This window comes from Bombina bombina, chromosome 2, assembly GCF_027579735.1.
Source record: "Bombina bombina isolate aBomBom1 chromosome 2, aBomBom1.pri, whole genome shotgun sequence".
NCBI classification, from domain to species: domain Eukaryota; kingdom Metazoa; phylum Chordata; class Amphibia; order Anura; family Bombinatoridae; genus Bombina; species Bombina bombina.
The window spans coordinates 1,189,427,091-1,189,449,617 of NC_069500.1; the positions used below are offsets into that span (position 1 = coordinate 1,189,427,091).

The 22,527-nt window shown below is 42.6% G+C and overlaps 1 protein-coding gene across 1 annotated transcript in view; it reads left to right on the top strand.

Annotated features, from left to right (window-relative positions):
• LOC128647472 (cytochrome P450 4V2) overlaps window positions 1–22,527 on the top strand; it is a 469,121-nt gene that overhangs the window by 50,035 nt on the left and 396,559 nt on the right. The window contains exon 2 of the mRNA XM_053700256.1: window positions 15,487–15,599. Within this exon, the coding sequence (XP_053556231.1) occupies window positions 15,487–15,599 (113 nt within the window). The remainder of the gene's footprint in view (window positions 1–15,486; window positions 15,600–22,527) is intronic.

Sequence of the window (22,527 nt, forward strand, 5' to 3'; positions counted from 1 at the left end):
TGCACTGGATCGGCTCTCTACTGGATACTGCTGCCACTGCATTGACCTAGATGACATGCCTTGTAAGCCATTGGAGAGGTGCTGCGCAAGGTAGTGCCTTGACACAGCCTAGTGGCTATTTGAAGGTACTGTGACACAGGTACGGCATAGCCAGGGGACTTAACCTGCACCCCTTATAACACAATTTTTTCTTCATATCATGTCCCAAACGGTTCAACTTTGCATTGGGAGATTGTACCATTGCCTGAGGGAGTATTATTATAATGTAGAGTTCTCTCTACCAGGTTTTCTCTGTACTGTTTATTATATAAGGTGTCTGTTATAGAAGTACAAATATGGAACAAACTTTCTGTCTCCACTGATATTTCTTTAGAGTAGTCAGTTTCTAATATCCCTCTAGCAACATATATTTTGTTTATTTTGCAAATCTGTTAGAGTATGCCATGTCAACCAAATCTGTGAGAATTGTGTACCTCAAATTTTGCATGCAAACCAAATACAACCTTCCACTTATCAAAGGGAAATTTGCCCAAAATGTGTCTGTCGCTGAAATTCTAATGATTTTACTCCTGAATTTAAAAGCAGAATGTATAAAATTGTGACAGATTGTTTGGCGGCAATTGACAAACCAAGTAAGCATGCATCTGGGAATTCTTCAACCCCAAATCCCTGCTATCTTGCAGAGCTCTGACTCTGAGGATGCAAATATATCTATTTCTGATGGGGAAGTGTCATCAGATGAGCAGGAGCCTGTGCCTGATCCTAAATATGACAATGCCTTTAGATTTATGGTGGAGCATATCTGCAATTTATTGCAGAAGTTATTAAAGAGTTTAGACCTTTCTGAAGAAAAAACTGCTGAAATCAAGCCTGTTAATAACTTAAATTTTCTTCCTAATGGGAAAGAGTCCACAGCCGCATTCATTACTTATGGGAAATAAGAACCTGGCCACCAGGAGGAGGCAAAGACCCACCAGTCAAAGGCTTAAATACTCCTCCCACTTCCCCTATCCCCCAGTCATTGTTTGCCTTTCGTCCCAGGAAGTTGGCAGAGAAGTGTCAGAAGTTTGTTTTATTTTATTTTTTCCCATTTTGTTCTACTTTTATTTAATTTTAATATGTCTCTCTTATGGAGGGTGCTACCCTTCGACATGGGACAGTCCTGTTAGCCTCTCGTGGAGGGCCTGGGCAAAAGTTAGAGTCCGGAGATGCAGTGGGAGCTTCCCCTACGACACCATCCCGACTCGTTATAACAGCTCCTTTCAGCACTTGGCGTTGTCAAACTTTGCTTCGCTACCTGCTGTCTTCTCTCGAGTCCATGACGGAGGCGCTGCCACTATTCGTCACACTTGAAGGGCCGCGTAGATTCCGGTAAGATCGTTTCATTTTATTACATTGTCTAATGTGATTTGTTATGACAGTATAGTATGGGCCTCGCTAAGACACCTTCAGTACAGTTCTTGGAATCAAGGGATAATTCCTCCTTAGGGTGGTTTGGTGAACGGGGAAGGGGTCTCTTATTTTTCTTATGTGATTCAACCTGCATTGGGTATGTGTGTACATTCCTGACCGAGTGGCGACGGAGGAAAAGAGTTTGCTCCGCTGATGTCTGGTCATAGGAGGTGGTGAGTGCCCCAGCCATTGTGTGTCAGGTGCCAGTCGTTTTGTTTTCCAATATTGGCGTTTATATTAGTCCTAGCCATGGAAGATTCTAATGTCGGGACTATTGTCTTATCAGATGATGAGTAGTCCTCGGACGAGAACTGTCGTTTGGCCCCGTTGTCGCAAGTCTACCACTCTTGTCTCTTGTGCCCGCATAGTTTGCCAGGTCCCTCGGGCTTGGGGTACTTTGGATCTGCTGAGCCATCGGCCTGCGGGGGCTCTGTTCTTCAGGAGGCGCCTTCCCAATCGCACACTCCTTTTTGCTTTCGCAGGTGACCCTGACTTTGTCTCCTCCGCGCAGGATGGATTGTTTCTCCCGGAGATGACGGGACATTTTCATTTTAATATTTTACTGGCGCTGATTCATCTGCAAGATCCCGAGGTTTCCTTGCAATTATGTGCCTGCCTGCCTATCCCGGGTGTTCAGATTGTGAACGGCACTTTAATATTCCCCCGGGGGTGATTGTTCCCCCATGTTGTGCTTTTTGTTCTAGGATTGTGCGGCTGCGTGTCCTACTACGACGTCTTTTTGATTTGTTGGGGGATCCTCTCCAGTTTCATCTGGGGACTTCTCAGTTCTCGCACGGTTCTTCGGAATAGATGGAGTTAATTTTATCTCCGGTCGGTCCTATTATGAGCTTTCCCAGCCTCTTTTTCTGAGGGTTCCGGTCTCTGTTTGGCAGGTCCTGCAGAGACATAGTTACTTCTGGGTGGATGCCTTCGGGTGCCCTTGTTTGTTTTATCCAAGTCGGATTTATTTACTTTATATTTTTTTCCTACGGGAATTCTGGGATTGCTTGGATTTAGTTCTTCCACGGAAGTCGTTACCGGATTCATCCGGAGTTGGTGTGTGCACTGTTAATTGTTAGAGATGCATGTTGCGTCTGGCTGGTCCGTTGGGACCTACTGGTTCACTTGTTTTCGTTGTCTGTTTTTGTAAACTACACTTACATCGTGACCTTTGGGTCTGGATGTCAGGAGTGCTTGGGCTGGCCGTGTCAGTCTGCTCCAGGGACATGGGCCATTGGAGTTCCACCACATCCCTTCGCATCCCCGGCCTGAGGGGTGAGGTCCTTGCTGCTGTGTGCGGTTCTGGAATTTTGGGCTGCCCTTGGTGGTTCTTCTCCATACTAGGTGCCGTTGGGTGGCTAGTATAGGTAGGGTCATGCTGAGGTGGCTACTTCTACCTCTGCTTCGGGGAGCTTTAGATGCTCTGATGGGATCTTGGGTTGCAGCTCACCTGTTGTTCTTCGGGGTTGTTTCTGCCGCCCCTTAGGGGTCGGGAACCAAAGTGAGCTCGGCCCTCGGAATCCCGTGCCTCATGACTGCTGGTCCGGGGTTTTTTGTCTTGGACTCGGGCTGCGTGTTTTATCGCAGTATATATCCTGTGTCCTTCTGTGCTTGCTGTTAGAGGTCTTCCTTGTCCTTGTTGAGTTAATCTGCCAGCTTGTTGGTCTTGTTTGGGGTGTGTGGCCTTGGGTTCTGACTAGTGGAATCTGACCCCTTCTTCTCGGAGCTCATCGTAGGTTTGGGAGGGGAGTCTAGGGTTCTGTCAGTCCAAGTTCTGGCTATCTCTTCTTGTCCCTGTTATCCCCTTGGGTGTTAGGGGTTGGGTTAGGATGGGTTCCATTGTTCTTGGGGAGCTTGGTATTTTTGGCAGATTGGGTACCTGTGGTGAGGTTGGGTTTCTGGGCCTTCCTTTCTTAGGGGTTAGTTGCCCTATTGTCCTCATTCGGTCTAAGATTTGACTCTAGCCTGTTTGACCTTTCCCTTTCTGGTCTCTGCATTTTGCGGAACTTTGCTCGGCACATGGTGGTTACACGTTAGTTGCCTTGCTGCCGGTGTTGTGGGGGCTTGAGAGGCTGTTTCTCATAGTTCTCATTCTTTTTTTGGTGGGGCTCTGGTTGGTCTGTCTGACCTTTTTTCCTCTATTAAAACCTGGAGATTACGAAATAATATACTGTAATTATCGTGGATTATCTGCTCAGGATCTGCACTTAAGAGGATACCTAGATGTTTCAAGTTTTCCTTAGGCCAAGAAAATGAATATAGGGATTGCAGGGATGACAAAGTAGGCTGGTCTATCCGGATGGGGAATGCCTCAGTCTTAGTAAAGTTGATTTTATAGTAGCTAAGTTTACCAAAGTGGTGAATCACATCAGACTGCGGGCATGGAGGACAGTGGCTTCGTTAGCAGCAGGGTCACGTCATCAGCAAAAAGAACAATCTTTTCTGGAGGGGATATAATCGGCACCCCTACTATCAGGTTAGATTGTCTAATTCTCTGGGCAAATGGTTCCATTGCCAACGCGAAGATGAGCGGAGAGAGAGGGCATCCCTGCCTGGTTCCATTGCTAATAGCAAACTCGGAAGAGCAGAATCCCATCCCCTTCACTTTCGCATACGTAGTGGAGTATAAAGTCTTAACTGCGATGTTGAAGGGTTCTGGGAATCCAAAAGCTCGAAGCACCTCCCAAATATATTCCCATCTGACCCTGTCGAAGGCCTTTTCGGCGTCTAACGACAGGGCCACCATCGGTATGTCTAGTCTATTAGCCGTAGTAAACACCGAAATCAATCGCCTCGTGTTGTCCGGACCTTGTCTGCCTAACGTAAATCCAACCTGGTCATGATGTAATATGGAACGGAGTAAGTGGATGATTCTATTGGCTATTAGCTTTGAGTATATCTTGGTGTCCAAGTTAATAAGTGAGATAGGGCGGTAATTACCACATATTGTCTGATCTTTCCCTGGTTAAGGAATGGGAATAATCGTTGCCTCTAAAAATTCCTTTCGTATTACACCCGACTCCCTGATTTCATTAAAAAGGCCTTTTAGGATTTCTAGGAGCTGCGGTTTTAATTTCTTGTAAAATGTTCCCGTAAACCCATCAGGGCCTGGGGCTTTATTATTCTGCAACTGTTTTAACACATTTTCGATCTCTCTAGACGAAAACGGATGCAGCAGGGTCTCCGCATCTGCCTCCTTCAATAATGGTAGTTTTAGAGTTTCCAAAAACTCTGAGATATCCTGTATGGGTGCTGCGACCGGGCATTCATGATCCTTTATATTGTATAATTTTGAGTAAAATTGTGCAAACATATTACCTATATCAGCTGGAGTATATGCAGTTTGACCCTCATGAGATAGGAAAGGGATGCGTGCTGCAGCTGCCCGCTGCCGTAGCTTTTTCGCTAAAAGCGAGTCAGCTTTGCTACTTTTGGACTACATCAGTTGTCTAAACCGCATGGTTGCTTCCTGAATTCTTTCCGTTTCTCTCTCCCTTATGAGGGATTTAAGTCGTAGAATTTCATTTGAGAGGGCGGGGGTGGGACTGATTTTGTTCAATCTATCTGCTGTCTGTAGGTCGCACATCAATTTTCCTAGGGGCCCTCCTTTGTCTTTTTTAGCTTTAGCTATTTTGCTAATACAAAACCCCCTGATTCATGCCTTAAATGCCCCCCATCTGGTTTGTTGAGAGGTGTCATCTACCGAATTGTGTCTGAAAAAATCTGTTGTCATTTCTTGAAGTGACCCTAGAAATAGGGGGTCCGTTCACATAAATTGTGGAAATTTCCAGCTCGATCTAGACGTCAGGAAGGTATTACTTGGCATTGTAAAAGTTACTGAGTCATGGTCTGACCACGGACATGGGGATGTATAAGCTGTGCGGACTTCATTTAAAGTCCAAGAATCTGTGAAGAAGTAGTCTATCCTGGAATATGATCTGTGTGTCGGGGATAGATAGGAATAGTCTCTTGTAGATGGGTTTAAGGAGCGCTAGATGTCAAAGATCTGGTATTGGTATATCAAATCTTGGAACCTTGGGGCAGATGAATTGTTATGTGTATCTCTGACTTCTGTTCCTGGAAACTTCTTATCTAGTTCTGGTTCCCATACTAGGTTAAAATCCCCTCCAATAAGGACTGTACCTTGTTTAATTTGATCAACTAGGGCTAAGGTCTTTCTCAGAAATTTCAACTGTCCCTGGTTGGGAGCATATAGATTGACTAGAGTGTATGTGCGATTATTCAACTGGCACACTATCATGACATATCGTCCCTCTGGATCCTGTTCTGTGTGTAGGCACTTTTAGGAGAGATTTCTATTGATTAGGATTGCGACTCCTCTACTTTTGCCTATATAGGATGATGTATGAATATAGGGGAAAATCATTGTTTTTAAAAAAAAAAAAAAAAGGTAGAGAAGGTCAGCTGGGATAGGAAAAATGTAATTTATAGTGTAGTAGCCACTCAGCCAAGCAACTCAAAAAAACAAAACAAAAAGATTTAGTGACCAATTACTTCAACATGAGTCATATAACCAGTATATAGTCAGATTAGACACTGAATATAGGAAAACAAGCAAAACAATGTAATGACTTACATGAAAAATAGTACTGAGATGTATCAACTATAGGATGTAATTTCCTTTGCTTACGGTGTAAGCTCAAAGGGGTATCGAGGTGGGTAGGATTTATTTATTGTTTGCAAAATGATCAATATATAATAGTTGAATGAAAGGGTAAGGAAGGGGAGGGGTTAAGGAAGGAAGGGAGGGGATAAGGGATGGGGAGTGGGAACTGGAGATTGGAAATTAGAAATTGGGGGTTAGGGGGGCGGAGTTCTAAGAAAATAGATCCACCTTAACCTGGTATTATACTAGTGAAGTACCTTTAATGTTGGGACGGGGCAGGGTGTTAGAATATGGTAAAAATGAAACCTGAGTTATTTGGGAACTCCGGCTATAATATAAAGTAGTGTAATATTATAAGAATCACTATAAATAATAGTAATAATATAGAGTAGTAATATATAATATAAAGTAGAATGGTATGATGGGGGCCAATCCCCTGGGGGGCATGATGAAATGATTATAATGATAAGGAACACATCGGTGTCATATGGGAACACATCGGTGTCATATGGGGTCTAGAAAGAAGATAGTCACATTGACTAATGTCAGAGGTATAGTTTGAGGCCTTGGTTACTAGATCAATGTCTCTGGTCATATCCTCAACTTGAGAGTACCACAGACCATTATGAGGGAGGGGAGGGAAAAAATAGCTGAGCAAATATCTGAACTGCGTCTAGTAATATGTAATCCTTTAATAAATAATAAGGTTTGTAGGGGTCATTATGGTCATAATGATATTCAATTTGACACCCACTCTCACATCCTAGGAAATTTAAGTACGTACCAACCTAGATATCAATTAGCAACTTGCATTAGTTTAAGGAGGAGGGAGTATCAGTTGTTGGACAGATGTCTTGATACTATCTGGACTGGGAGTCCTATTGGGGTCTTTTAGATTATAGTAAGGGGGTGTGGTTTACACGAGACCCGCCCTTAGGTTGTAGATCAACGTGATGATATGTGTAGACATAAACAACATATGCAGATAAACTTTTGAACAAGGAAGAACAGGTAGTCTGACATTAACAGATAAAAAACACACATGATCTAGATAATACTTAGCAGTCAACACAGTATACATTAATGAGCAGTGATCGTATCATTGCTTGCTTCTAGAAGTGTATCCACATTTATTGACCCAAAGGTTTGATTAAAGACTTTTCGGTAATGGTAATAGTAATAAAAGGGTAGGATCCCTATGAGATTCTCTATCAATTTGTTGACAGTTTCCATGGTGTGTATGAAAATGTATAACAGGTAGGTATAGACGTTTGACTAAGGAAGGAGTACTAGTTATCGATCAGAGGTCTTAATGTTGTCTATTACCAATAATATATCCCCCTAAGGGAGAAATGTACGCTGCTGCCCAAAGGCCTGTCTATTTTTGGCAATGCATTTACTTTTGCGAGGCAAAAGATTCTATTGGGGTCATTTCGGTGATATTGAGGGGATGGAGTCTACATAAGACCTACCATAAGAATGTAGATCAATGCTGTGATATATGTACGTATAAGTACCAAGTTGCAATAACCTTTTGAACAAAGAAAAGCTATATATCATTGGTCAATGGCCTTAATATGGTTTATTTCTAGTAACATATCCACCTCCATTAAACTAGAGGTGCAATTAAGGTCATTCCGGACAACTTGAGGAAGTAAAACCCATAGGAGATCCTCCCTAAAAACTTTTAAACTGATGTGGTGTAACAGGTAACCTTGCATCAACAAATAGGAAAAACATTGAAATAAGGAAAACATATACATTACTGATCTGCAGTCTTCCTGTGTTCCACTGCATAACTTGTAAGCTCAGAACCCTAAAACAAATAAGTTTAGAGGTCCAGATTGTGGCGTTTAGGGTTTGGGGCTTGCAGTCTCTGTGGAAGAGGGTCCCATTCTTTAGCCGTGGGGCTGAGTCTCTCAGCTCTATATTGGGTTGAAGATGAGGCTCCTTGGGTTTCCAGTAGTGGAGTCTGTGCAGAATTGAAAAGCCTGGGGGGGGGTGTCTGGAAACCATCTGTCTAAAAGTTCCTTTCCTCTGGAGGGGTCCTCAAGTGGAATTAGAGAGCCATCTTTATGAATAAAAAGTTTAGTTGGGTATCCCCATCTATATTTGACTCCTTTTTTTCCGAAGCATAGTTGTAATTTCTCTGAAAGTGCTCCTCTTTTTAATAGTGTATTGAGATAAATCTGGAAATACCTGGATATGTTTGACTCCTTCCGGCAAGGAAGAGGTGTTGAAGGCTGCCTTAAGTATTTGTTCTTTGTACGTGAAATAGTGGAACCGGGCAATAAAATCACATGGTTTTTCAGCTGAGACATTTCTGCCTCTTGGAAGTCTGTGTACCCTGTCAATTAGTGATTCCGATGTATTAGTGCTTGGCTTGAGATGTTTACAGTACTCCAGTACAAATTCTCCCAGTTCGCTTGGGGACACATCTTCTGAGATGCCCCGGAACCTAAGATTGTTCCGCCTCGAGTGGTCTTCCAGGTCAGCAACCTTGGCTTCAATAACATCTACATGATCCACTATATTCTGTGAATATGCGATCAAGTTAGCTTGTTCTACAGCGAAGTCCTCCTGTTTACGTTCTAAAGCTTCAGTGCGTTCGCTAATAGCTCCAATATCTCTTTGCAATTCAGATACAGATCCATGAATAGTTTTGGTGAGTGTATCTTCCAGATTCTTCATTCTCTCAGTGAGAGTATCAACAATTGCAGAAGCTGACATTCCTGCTTTTTAAATAAAGATAGCAAGAGGACGAAGAAAAATTGATAATAGGAGTAAATGAGAAATTTGCTTAAAATTGCATGTTCTATTCGAATCATTAAAGAAAGAATTGGGTTTAGTGTCCTTTAAGCTGTTGTTTTGGAAGGTGTTTTTCTTATTAGCTATCTCTTCTGCCGGAAGAGTTTCTGAGTTGTCTGCGTTATCCTGTGATCCTCCATTTTTAATTTTTCACAAGGATAAGGCTGTACTGCGTACTAAATATGATTTTCTTCCAAAGGTGGTTTCAACTGATAACATCAATCAAGAAATTGTTGTTCCTTCTCTTTGTCCAGACCCTGCTAACTCTAAGGAAATATTGTTATCTAATCTGGATGTAGTTAGAGCTCTGAAGTTCTATCTCCAAGCGACTGAAGAGTTTAGAAAAACTTCTAGTTTGTTTGTTCTTTACTCTGGGAATTGTAAAAGACAGAAAGCTACTAAGGTTGCATTGGCATCTTGGCTTAGACTTGTGATTCAAAAGGCTTTCTTGGTTGCGGTTAAGTCGCCCCCTAAACATATTACAGCTTTTGCTACCAGAGTAGTGGCAACATCATGGGCCTTTAAGAATGATGCTTCTTTGGAGCAGGTTTGCAAAGCTTCCACATGGCCCTCCTTACATATTTTTCAAAATGTTAAAGGTTTTGATATCTTTGCTTCTTCGCAAGCAGCTTTTTGTAAGAAAACCTTCAGGCTGTGGTGTCGGCTAAATAATAACTGTCAGCGTAAGTATTTTCCCACCCTATCCGTAACATAGACCATCGGTTTGGGCATTAATACCATATGTTAGGGAGGACTGTGGACCATCATCATTTTAAGAAAGAAAACAAAATTTATGCTTGCCTGATAAATTATTTTCTTTCGGAATGATGATGGTCTACAGGCCCTGCCCGCTTTATTGGCGACGGTTCTAATGACACCTCTATAGACCCTGCTTTGGATTTCCTACCTTTCTTTTCTATTCTCTACTCGGCTATACGTAAAATGAGAGAGAGGTGGGAGGGTTTTAAAGCTCTTGTATGGGTTCTTGACTTCCTCCTAGTGGCGGGAAATATATCTTATATGTTATGGAGGACTGTGGGCCATCATCATTCCGAAAGAAAATAATTTATCGGGTAAGAATACATTTTGTTTTTATGTTCTTAAAGGGACAAAAAAAAACCACATTTTGTCTTTCATGATTCAGATAGAGCATACAATTTTTTTTAAACAACTTTCAAATTTACTTCTATTATCTAATGTGCTTCATTATTTAATATCCTTTGTTGAAAAGCAAAGCTAGGTGAGCTCAGCACCTGGATGCTATTTGCTGATTTGTGGCTGCACATGTAATATGGAAAGTTGTTTAAAATTGTATGCTCTATTTGAATCATGAGAGAAAAAAATCTGTGTTTCCATCTTAATGGGAGGAGAGTCCACTGCTTCATTCATTACTTGAACCTGGCCACCAGGAGGAGGCAAAGACACCCCAGCCAAAGTCTTAAATACCTCCCCCACTCCCCTCATCCCCCAGTCATTCTTTGCCTTTCGTCACAGGAGGTTGGCAGTGAAGTGTCGAAAATGAGGAGTAGTCTCTTATGGAGGGTAGTACTCTTTGCAATGGGATTGGAGTTTTAAGTAGTCCTGTTAGCCTCTCAGTGAGAGCATGGGTGAAAGTTAGAGTCCGGAGATGCAGGGAGAGTCTTTCTGCGAAACCATTCTGACTCATATTAACAGCTCCATAAGCAATCGGCGTTGACGAGTTTCGCTGCCTGCTTTCTGCTCTCAAGTCCATATCAGGAGCGCCGCTACTAACCTGTCACACTTAAAAGGCCGTGTTCCTGTTCCACGGCGTAGATTCTGGTAAGATAGTTTAATTATGTACATATGATAATGTAAGAAGACAGGATCACAGTGCGTCTCCTCTTATCTGTATAGAATCAAGGGTTAATACCCCAGGAATGGAGGTTATTGAACAGGGGGGGGGATTTGTACACAATGCTGTCTACTGTTGATTGTGTTTATGCTGCGACATGTGTGAAATGAGACTCTACCTAGTGGAGATATTAGCGCAGCATTTTTTTGCAGCATTTTCTCTTTAGTGCAGGGGCGGTTCCTGCATGGCACTCCATGTGACCGGGTGTGGCCTCTTCAACTTCCTCTTCTCGACCGGTGGTTGCAGGAGACAAAGCGTTTTCTCTGTTGTCCGGGTCATAGGAGGTGGTGAACGCCCCGGCCATTGGGATATAAAGGTGCCATTTAGTTTATATCTTGTCCGTAATAAAGGCACAAGCTATCGAGGACTCTGATATGTTAGAGGGTACTCCCTCTTTAATTAAACCTAACAACTGTGTCTATTGTGAGGAGGTTCCGGGTTGATCCGCCTGCTCAATTCTGTTCCACATGCTTTGATAAGGTTGCAATACCTAAAAAGAATAAGGTATTTAACACAACTGAGCCGTCCACCTCTGAGGATTCTCCATCCCTCGAGGTGCGTTCCCTACATTCATCTCCGATTGCACATGCAGCTCCCTAGGCCAATCCTAATCCTCTCGCGGGAGGGGCCTTTTGGCTGCCAGATTTTGCTGAGTAGTTAGACGGCGGTATCTGCAGCCGTCAATGCCTGGTGAATCATAGCTATCCGTCCCAGGGGTCATTGACTCCACTGGATGTATCTGACAGATAATCCGCTGATGAAGGCGACTGACTTTTCGGAGGATGCTCCTTCAGGGTCGGAATCGGCGGCATCTAGGCCTCCGTCTTCGGAGGAGCCAGATTTTAAGTTTAAGATGGAGCATTTGCGCTTCCTGCTAAGAGGTGCTAGCTATGTTAGAGGTTCCGGAACCGAAATTGCCAGAGGAACCTTTAATCCCTAAACTAGATAGGTTTACGAGGACAAGGTGGTACCACAGACCTTCCCAGTTCCCATTAAGATGGCTAACATTATTAAGAATGAGTGGGAGAAACTTGGCTCATCATTTTCCACCTCTTCTTCCTTTAAAAAGCTGTTCCCCGTTCTGGAGCTGTGGGGGGGGGGGGCATTCCTAAGCTGGATGGTGCTATTTCCACTCTCACTAAGCGAACTACTATTCCGCTCGAAGATGGCGCTTCGTTGAAGGAGTCCATGGACAAAAAAATGGAGTCCATGTTAAGGAAGATGTTCCAACTCACGGGGTTCGTTTTTCAACCAGCAGCGGCAGTCGCTGCGGTAGCTGGAGAGGTTACCTATTGGTGTGACGCTCTGTCAGCTATGGTCAAGGTGGAGACTCCCCTCGAGGAGATACAGGAACAAATTAAGACCTTAAGGGTAGCTCATTTGTTCATTTGACAAGACCAAGCAGAGTAAGAAGCCTGCCGAGACAGAAGGGGCGGCCCTCAATCCATCTCTGGATCGCATAGGGGGCAGACTATTTCTTTTTGCGGAGGCCTGGGTTCTGGAGGTCATAGCCCAGGGCTACAGGATAGGATTCAAGACACATCCACCCAGAGGCAGATTCCTCCTGTCAAATCTATCCAGAGAAGAGAGACGCCTTCCTAAGTTGCGTGAGACATCTCTCCTCTCTCGGAGTTATCACCCCCGTCCCTCTAGCAGAAAGAGGTCTGGGGTATTATTTAAACCTTTTTGTGGTCCCAAAGAAGAAAGACACGTTTCGCCCAATTCTGGACCTAAAGTGCCTAAACAAGTTTTCGGTCAGTCCCATCGTTCAAAATGGAGACGATCAGATCGATTCTGCTCCTAGTTCAGGAGGGACAGTTTATGACGACAATATATTTTAAGGATGCTTACCTTCATGTACCAATCCACAAGGACCACTTCAAGTTCCTAAGATTCACATTTTTGGACCAACACTACCAGTTTGTGGCCCTACCGTTCAGTCTGGCGACTGCCCCAAGAGTCTTTACGAAGGTTCTGGGAGCGCTGCTCTCGGTTGCGAAAGCCAGAGGTATTGCAGTGGCCCCTTATTTAGACAATATCCTGGTCCAGTCTCCATCCTGCAGTCTTGTGGAGGATCACACAAGGGCTCTTCTTCTTCTCCTTCGATCCCATGGATGGAAGATCAACGAAAGAAAGAACTCTCTGGTTCCCAGCAACAGGGTGGAAATTCTGGGTACCATAACAGATTCTGTTTCCATGAAGATATTCTCGACAGATCAGAGATGTTCCAAGATTGCGTCCAACTGTCTTGCTCTTCAGTCCTCCTCAAGGAAATCTGTGGCCAGGTGTATGAAGGTGATTGGGCTCATGGTATCCAGCATAGATATCATTCCATTCACCAGGTTCCATCTCAGACCTCTTCAGTTATGCATGTTGAAACAGTGGAACGGCGATCAATCAGATCTATCTCAACAGATATCTCTGGACATTATGAACAAAGGAATCCCTCACTTGGTGGATCTAACCGGGACAGCTATCCCAGGGAACATCCTTCCTGCGACCATCCTGGGAGATTGTGACCTTGGACGCAAGTCTATCAGGATGGGGAGCTGTTTGGGGTGCCAGAAAGACACATGGCAGGTGGACTCGAGAGGAGTTAAGTCTACCAATAAATATTCTGGAACTCCGTTTGATATTCAACGCTCTGAGGGCTTGGTCCGTCCTGATTCATCAGGTTCCAGTCGGACAACATTACCTTGGTGGCTTGCATAAACCATCAGGGGGGGAACAAGAAGCTCCCTAGCCATGAGGGAAGTATCTTGGATTCTGGAGTGGGCAGAGAACCACAATTGTTGGCTCTCGGGGATCCACATTCCGGGTGTGGACAACTGGGAAGTGGATTTTCTCAGCAGACAATCTTTTCATCCAGGGGAATGTTCTCTCCATTCCTAGGTGTTCGTCGGAGATAGACCTCATGGTGTACAGACTCAACTTCCAGCTACCCAGATATGGGTCGCGGTTCAGGGATCCCCAGGCAGAGCTGATAGATGCCTTAGCGGTGCCCTCAGAGTTCAACCTACTTTACATTTTCCCACCGTTGCCACTTCTACCTAATGTAGTGGCCCGTATCAAGCAGGAGCAAGCTTTGGCTATTCTGATCGCTCCGTTGTGGCCTCGAAGGACGTGGTTTGCGGATCTAGTGGGGATGTCATCATCTCCTCCATGGAGGTTACCCTGTCACAGAGATCTGCTGGTTTAGGGTCCATTTCTGCACCAAAATCTCAATTCTCTGAGGCTGACTGCGTGGAGATTGAACTCCTAGTCTTAGCCAAGAGAGGATTTTCGGAGAGAGTGATTTATACTCTCATTCAGGCCAGGAAGCCGTCACTCGGCGCATCTATCATAAGGTGTGGAGGACCTACTTGTCCTGGTGTGAGGAACGTGGCTACCCCTGACACAAGGTTAGGGTATCAAGGATTCTGGCCTTTCTCCAGGATGGACTGGATAAGTGTCTTGCGGACAGTTTCTTAAAGGGTCAGATTTTGGCCTTATTTGTACTGTTGCACAAGAAGCTAGCGGAGCTTCCTGATATTCAGTCTTTTGTTCAGGCTCTGTCTAGGATCAGACCTGTGTTTCGAAATTCTGCTCCTCCGATTGAGCCTATGCATGCGCTTGACATTAAACTTCTTTCCTGGAAAGTCCTATTACTACTGGCTATTACATCGGCTCAAGAGTCTGAGCTAGCAGCCTTGCAATGTGATCCTACTTACCTGGTTTTTCATGCTTATAAGGCTGTTCTTCGCACTGGATTGGGTTTTCTTCCCAAAGTCGTGTTGAATCGTAACATCAATTGGGAAATAGTAGTTCCTTCCTTGTGTCCTAATCCTTCTTCGTCTAAGGAAAGGATGCTTCATCATTTTGGATGTGGTTCGGGCCTTGAAGTTTTATCTACAGGCCACGAAGCAATTCAGACAGACTTCGTCTTTATTTGTTGTGTATTCAGGGAAGCACAAGAGGCAGAGGGCCTCTTCCACTTCACTGCCTTTTTGGTTAAGGAGCATTATCTGTCTGGCCTATGAGACAGCTGGACATAAGCCTTCTCAGAGGATTACGGCTCACTGTACTAGGGCTGTGGCCTCTTCTTGGGTCTTTAAGAAAGAGGCTTCTATGAATCAGATTTGTAAGGCGGCGACTTGGTCTTCCTTGCATACTTTTGCAAAATTTTACAAATTTTATGTTTTTGCTTCAGCTTTTTAGTGCCCTCAGTTTAGGGTCCACCTCCTTTTACCCTCACGTTTTTTTTCATTCAGTGTCTTCTAGAGTTTGGGTATTTGTTCCCACAAGTAATGAATGAAGCAGTGGACTCTCCTCCCATTAAAATGGAAAACATAAATTATGCTTACCAGATAATTTAATTTCCATCTGTGGGAGAAGAGTCCACTGCTCCCGCACGTTTCTCCGGTGGGCGGACGTAAATTTTAATTTTTTTTTCTGGCACCATTTATACCCTGATATTTCTTTTACTGTTCCTTGTTCCCTTGGCAGAATGACTGGGGGAGGCCTTTGGCTGGGGTGTCTTTGCCTCCTCCCGGTGGCCAGGTTCTTAATTCCCACAAGTTATGAATGAAGCAGTGGACTTTCCTCCCACAGATGGAAATTAAATTATCAGGTAAGCATAATTGTATGTTTTTCTGTCCCTTTTAACATACCAATTACTGAGATTCTTACTGTAAAATGATATACTGTTGGATTAACTGAAAGTCATTTTACATTTCCCCCCCTACAGATTTCTTTCAGCAAATTATTGAATATACAGAAGTATTTAGAACCCTTCCACTAATCAAGCTCTGGATCGGGCCTATCCCTTTTTTAATATTATATCATGCGGACACTGTTGAGGTGAGTGGTTAAAAAAAAAAACATTTTCAAATTTATACATTTCAAAATATTTTACAACAGAATAATCAGATAATAACAAACATAAATTTTAAATGTGAAAAATGTGAAAAAATAAATGTTTTATAACAAAATAAAAATCCACTTTCAGTAGCTTCCATTTAAATGTTATATAATGTTGAACTTTTTTTTCCTGACTCACTGATAAAAACCTTCACAGATGATCCTTCCAGTTGGCAGGATATAAGTTTCACCCTGCTGCCAGTGTAGCATGCATTTCTGCAGCTACTGCAGTGTGGTGACAACATTTCTTATCTTATTTCTGAAGGAGCTTTCCTTGAAGAAGTGCAGGTTTAAGCCTGTTGGATATTTTCACACCTTTCATCATCTTAAGAGGCAACTATCCACCTACTCAGTATCTCATAAGTCAGATACCTCCAAGTCCACATGGAAGCCTGGCTCCTCCTGGTCTTAGTCCAAACAGGGCAAAAAGCCTACTCCCTCATCCAAATCTGCTTGAAGGTGCGGCCCCCAATCTATACAAAGTTATGGTGGGGGGCAGATTGAACCATTTTCAGGAGACTTTGGAGAAGGTCAGCCCATGACTCTTAGGCACTGAACATAATTTCCCAGGGGTACCGAATAGGCTTTTGGTCTCGCCCGTGTCAAGGAATATTCCTCTTGTTTTATATTCCAAAGGATCCTTTTATGCCAAAGCTTTCTTGGCATATGTATTAGACCTTGAATCTATGAGACGGATTACTCCGGTCCCTTTAGAAGAACAGAATCAAGGCTTCTATTCCAGCCCTTTCATTGTTCCAAAGAAACAATAGACTTTCAAAAATTAACACATTTCTGGAAGTTGTGAGTTTCAAAATGGAGGTATTTCGCTCTAATACTTTCTTTAGTGCAGAAGAGTCAATTTATATCTACCATAAACTTAATGTGATGGTAAATCCGAGCGTTTAAAAAAACCCTATGATCTACCATCACTAAAAATAAACTCTAGTTTCTGTCATTACTAAAAAAAAGGATGCTAAACTCACCCTATCTGTGCTGAAGTAGATTGCTAAACTCAACGCCTCCGGCCACCCACAGCACAGCTCTCTTTACCAATGAGGTGCCGTTTCCACCGCTAAACCATGCTGGGATGTCAGTTGACATGCACGTCTATTAGTTTAAAGGTGGAAACTTCACCTCATTGAAGAAGAGCGCTGTGCTGTGGGTGGCTGGAGGCGCTGAGTTTAGCAATCTACTTCAGCACAGAGGGTGAGTTTAGCACCCTTTTCTTTTACAAGATACGATGAGTCCACGGATTTCATCCTTGTGGGATTTCGCCTCCTGGTCAGCAGGAGGAGGCAAAGAGCACCACAGCAGAGCTGTGTATATATATATATATATATATATATATATATATATATATATATATATCTCCTCCCTTCCCTCCCACCCCAGTCATTCTCTTTGCCTGTGTTAGTGATAGGAAGAGGTAAAGTGAGGTGTTAGTTTATATTCTTCAATCAAGAGTTTGTTTTTAAAATGGTACCAAAGTGTGGTATTTTCTTTCATGTAATTAGCAAGAGTCCATGAGCTAGTGACGTATGGGATATACATTCCTACCAGGAGGGGCAAAGTTTCCCAAACCTCAAAATGCCTATAAATACACCCCTCACCACACCCACAAATCAGTTTTACAAACTTTGCCTCCTATGGAGGTGGTGAAGTAAGTTTGTGCTAGATTCTACGTTGATATGCGCTCCGCAGCAGGTTGGAGCCCGGTTTTCCTCTCAGCGTGCAGTGAATGTCAGAGGGATGTGAGGAGAGTATTGCCTATTTGAATTCAATGATCTTCTTCTACGGGGTCTATTTCATAGGTTCTCTGTTATCGGTCGTAGAGATTCATCTCTTACCTCCCTTTTCAGATCGACGATATACTCTTATATATACCATTACCTCTGCTGATTCTCGTTTCAGTACTGGTTTGGCTTTCTACTACATGTAGATGAGTGTCCTGGGGTAAGTAAGTCTTATTTTCTGTGACACTCTAAGCTATGGTTGGGCACTTTTATATAAAGTTCTAAATATATGTATTCAAACATTTATTTGCCTTGACTCAGGATGTTCAACGTTCCTTATTTCAGACAGTCAGTTTCATATTTGGGATAATGCATATGAATAAATCATTTTTTTCTTACCTTAAAATTTGACTTTTTTTTCCCTGTGGGCTGTTAGGCTCGCGGGGGCTGAAAATGCTTCATTTTATTGCGTCATTCTTGGCGCGGACTTTCTTGGTGCAAATTTTTTTTTTCTGTTTCCGGCGTCATACGTGTCGCCGGAAGTTGCGTCATTTTTGACGTTTTTTTGCGCCAAAGGTGTCGGCGTTCCGGATGTGGCGTCATTTTTGGCGCCAAAAGCATTTAGGCGCCAAATAATGTGGGCGTCTTTTTTGGCGCTAAAAAATATGGGCGTCACTTTTGTCTCCACATTATTTAAGTCTCATTATTTATTGCTTCTGGTTGCTAGAAGCTTGTTCACTGGCATTTTTTCCCATTCCTGAAACTGTCATTTAAGGAATTTGATCAATTTTGCTTTATATGTTGTTTTTTCTATTACATATTGCAAGATGTCCCAGATTGACACTGAGTCAGAAGATACTTCTGGAAAAACGCTGCCTGGTGCTGGATCTACCAAAGTTAAGTGTATCTGTTGTAAACTTGTGGTATCTGTTCCTCCAGCTGTTGTTTGTAATGAATGTCATGACAAACTTGTTAATGCAGATAATATTTCCTTTAGTAATGTTACATTACCTGTTGCGGTTCCGTCAACATCTAATACTCAGAGTGTTCCTGTTAACATAAGAGATTTTGTTTCTAAATCCATTAAGAAGGCTATGTCTGTTATTCCCCCTTCTAGTAAACGTAAAAGGTCTTTTAAAACTTCTCATTTTTCAGATGAATTTTTAAATGAACATCATCATTCTGATTCTGATAGTGGTTCCTCTGGTTCAGAGGATTCTGTTTCAGAGGTTGATGCTGATAAATCCTCATATTTATATGTCTCTAGCTATTTTAGCTAGAAGAGCTTTATGGCTTAAAACTTGGAATGCTGATATGTCTTCTAAGTCAACTTTGCTTTCCCTTTCTTTCCAAGGTAATATATTGTTTGGTTCACAGTTGGATTCTATTATCTCAACTGTTACTGGAGGGAAAGGAACTTTTTTACCACAGGATAAAAAATCTAAGGGTAAATTTAGGTCTAATAATCGTTTTCGTTCCTTTCGTCACAATAAGGAACAAAAGCCTGATCCTTCACCCACAGGAGCGGTGTCAGTTTGGAAACCATCTCCAGTCTGGAATAAATCCAAGCTTTTTAGAAAACCAAAGTCAGCTCCCAAGTCCACATGAAGGTGCGGCCCTCATTCCAGCCCAGCTGGTAGGGGGCAGATTACGATTTTTCAAAGAAATTTGGATCAATTCAATTCACAATCTTTGGATTCAAAACATTGTTTCAGAAGGGTACAGAATTGGCTTCAAAATAAGGCCTCCTGCAAAGAGATTTTTTCTTTCCCGTGTCCCAGTAAATCCAGCGAAGGCTCAAGCATTTCTGAAATGTGTTTCAGATCTAGAGTTGGCTGGAGTAATTATGCCAGTTCCAGTTCTGGAACAGGGGCTGGGGTTTTATTCAAATCTCTTCATTGTACCAAAGAAGGATAATTCCTTCAGACCAGTTCTGGATCTAAAAATATTGAATCGTTATGTAAGGATACCAACATTCAAAATGGTAACTATAAGGACTATCCTGCTTTTTGTTCAGCAAGGGCATTATATGTCCACAATAGATTTACAGGATGCATATCTGCATATTCCGATTCATCCAGATCACTATCAGTTTCTGAGATTCTCTTTCCTAGACAAGCATTACCAGTTTGTGGCTCTGCCGTTTGGCCTAGCAACAGCTCCAAGAATTTTTACAAAGGTTCTCGGTGCCCTTCTGTCTGTAATCAGAGAACAGGGTATTGTGGTATTTCCTTATTTGGACGATATCTTGGTACTTGCTCAGTCTTCACATTTAGCAGAATCTCATACGAATCGACTTGTGTTGTTTCTTCAAGATCATGGTTGGAGGATCAATTTACCGAAAAGTTCATTGATTCCTCAGACAAGGGTAACCTTTTTAAGTTTCCAGATAGATTCAGCGTCCATGACTCTGTCTCTGACAGACAAAAGACGTCTAAAATTGATCTCAGCTTGTCGAAACCTTCAGTCACAATCATTCCCTTCGGTAGCCTTATGCATGGAAATTCTAGGTCTTATGACTGCTGCATCGGACGCGATCCCCTTTGCTCGTTTTCACATGCGACCTCTTCAGCTCTGTATGCTGAAACAGTGGTGCAGGGATTACACAAAGATATCTCAATTAATATCTTTAAAACCGATTGTACGACACTCTCTAACGTGGTGGACAGATCACCATTGTTTAGTTCAGGGGGCTTCTTTTTTTCTTCCGACCTGGACTGTAATTTCAACAGATGCAAGTCTGACAGGTTGGGGAGCTGTTTGGGGGTCTCTGACAGCACAAGGGGTTTGGGAATCTCAGGAGGTGAGATTACCAATCAATATTTTGGAACTCCGTGCAATCGTCAGAGCTCTTCAGTCATGGCCTCTTCCAAAGAGAGAATCGTTCATTTGTTTTCAGACAGACAATGTCACAACTGTGGCATACATCAATCATCAAGGAGGGACTCACAGTCCTCTGGCTATGAAAGAAGTATCTCGAATACTGGTATGGGCGGAATCCAGCTCCTGTCTAGTTTCTGCGGTTCATATCCCAGGTATAGACAATTGGGAAGCAGATTATCTCAGTCGCCAAACGTTACATCCGGGCGAATGGTCTCTTCACCCAGAGGTTTTTCTTCAGATTGTTCATATGTGGGGACTTCTAGAAATAGATCTGATGGCCTCTCATCTAAACAAGAAACTTCCCAGGTATCTGTCCAGATCCAGGGATCCTCAAGCGGAAGCAGTGGATGCATTGTCACTTCCTTGGAAGTATCATCCTGCCTATATCTTTCCGCCTCTAGTTCTTCTTCCAAGAGTAATCTCCAAGATTCTGAAGGAATGCTCGTTTGTTCTGCTGGTGGCTCCAGCGTGGCCTCACAGGTTTTGGTATGCGGATCTTGTCCGGATGGCCTCTTGCCAACCGTGGACTCTTCCGTTAAGACCAGACCTTCTGTTGCAAGGTCCTTTTTTTCCATCAGGATCTCAAATCCTTAAATTTAAAGGTATGGAGATTGAACGCTTGATTCTTAGTCAAAGAGGTTTCTCTGACTCTGTGATTAATACTATGTTACAGGCTCGTAAATCCGTATCTAGGGAGATATATTATAGAGTCTGGAAGACTTATATTTCTTGGTGTCTTTCTCATCATTTTTCCTGGCATTCTTTTAGAATTCCGAGAATTTTACAGTTTCTTCAGGATGGTTTGGATAAAGGTTTGTCTGCAAGTTCCTTGAAAGGACAAATCTCTGCTCTTTCTGTTCTTTTTTTACAGAAAGATTGCTAATCTTCCTGATATTCATTGTTTTGTACAAGCTTTGGTTCGTATAAAACCTGTCATTAAGTCAATTTCTCCTCCTTGGAGTTTGAATTTGGTTTTGGGGGCTCTTCAAGCTCCTCCGTTTGAACCCATGCATTCGTTGGACATTAAATTACTTTCTTGGAAAGTTTTGTTCCTTTTGGCCATCTCTTCTGCCAGAAGAGTTTCTGAATTATCTGCTCTTTCTTGTGAGTCTCCTTTTCTGATTTTTCATCAGGATAAGGCGGTGTTGCGAACTTCTTTTAAATTTTTAACTAAGGTTGTGAATTCTAACAACATTAGTAGTGAAATTGTGGTTCCTTCATTATGTCCTAATCCTAAGAATTCTAAGGAGAAATCATTGCATTCTTTGGATGTAGTTAGAGCTTTGAAATATTATGTTGAAGCTACTAAGAATTTCCGAAAGACTTCTAGTCTATTTGTTATCTTTTCCGGTTCTAGGAAAGGTCAGAAGGCCTCTGCCATTTCTTTGGCATCTTGGTTGAAATCTTTAATTCATCATGCTTATGTCGAGTCGGGTAAAACTCCACCTCAAAGGATTACGGCTCATTCTACAAGGTCAGTTTCTACTTCCTGGGCGTTTAGGAATGAAGTTTCGGTTGATCAGATTTGCAAAGCAGCAACTTGGTCTTCTTTGCATACTTTTACTAAATTCTACCATTTTGATGTGTTTTCTTCTTCTGAAGCAGTTTTTGGTAGAAAAGTACTTCAGGCAGCTGTTTCAGTTTGATTCTTCTGCTTATAATTTCAGTTTTTTTCATTATAAGATTTAAACTTTATTTTGGATGTGGATTATTTCTCCATCATAGGTGTGTCCGGTCCACGGCGTCATCCTTACTTGTGGGATATTCTCTTCCCCAACAGGAAATGGCAAAGAGCCCAGCAAAGCTGGTCACATGATCCCTCCTAGGCTCCGCCTACCCCAGTCATTCTCTTTGCCGTTGTACAGGCAACATCTCCACGGAGATGGCTTAGAGTTTTTTAGTGTTTAACTGTAGTTTTTATTATTCAATCAAGAGTTTGTTATTTTAAAATAGTGCTGGTATGTACTATTTACTCAGAAACAGAAAAGAGATGAAGATTTCTGTTTGTATGAGGAAAATGATTTTAGCAACTGTTACTAAAATCCATGGCTGTTCCACACAGGACTGTTGAGAGGAATTAACTTCAGTTGGGGGAACAGTGAGCAGTCTCTTGCTGCTTGAGGTATGACACATTCTAACAAGACGATGTAATGCTGGAAGCTGTCATTTTCCCTATGGGATCCGGTAAGCCATGTTTATTAAGATAGTAAATAAGGGCTTCACAAGGGCTTATTAAGACTGTAGACTTTTTC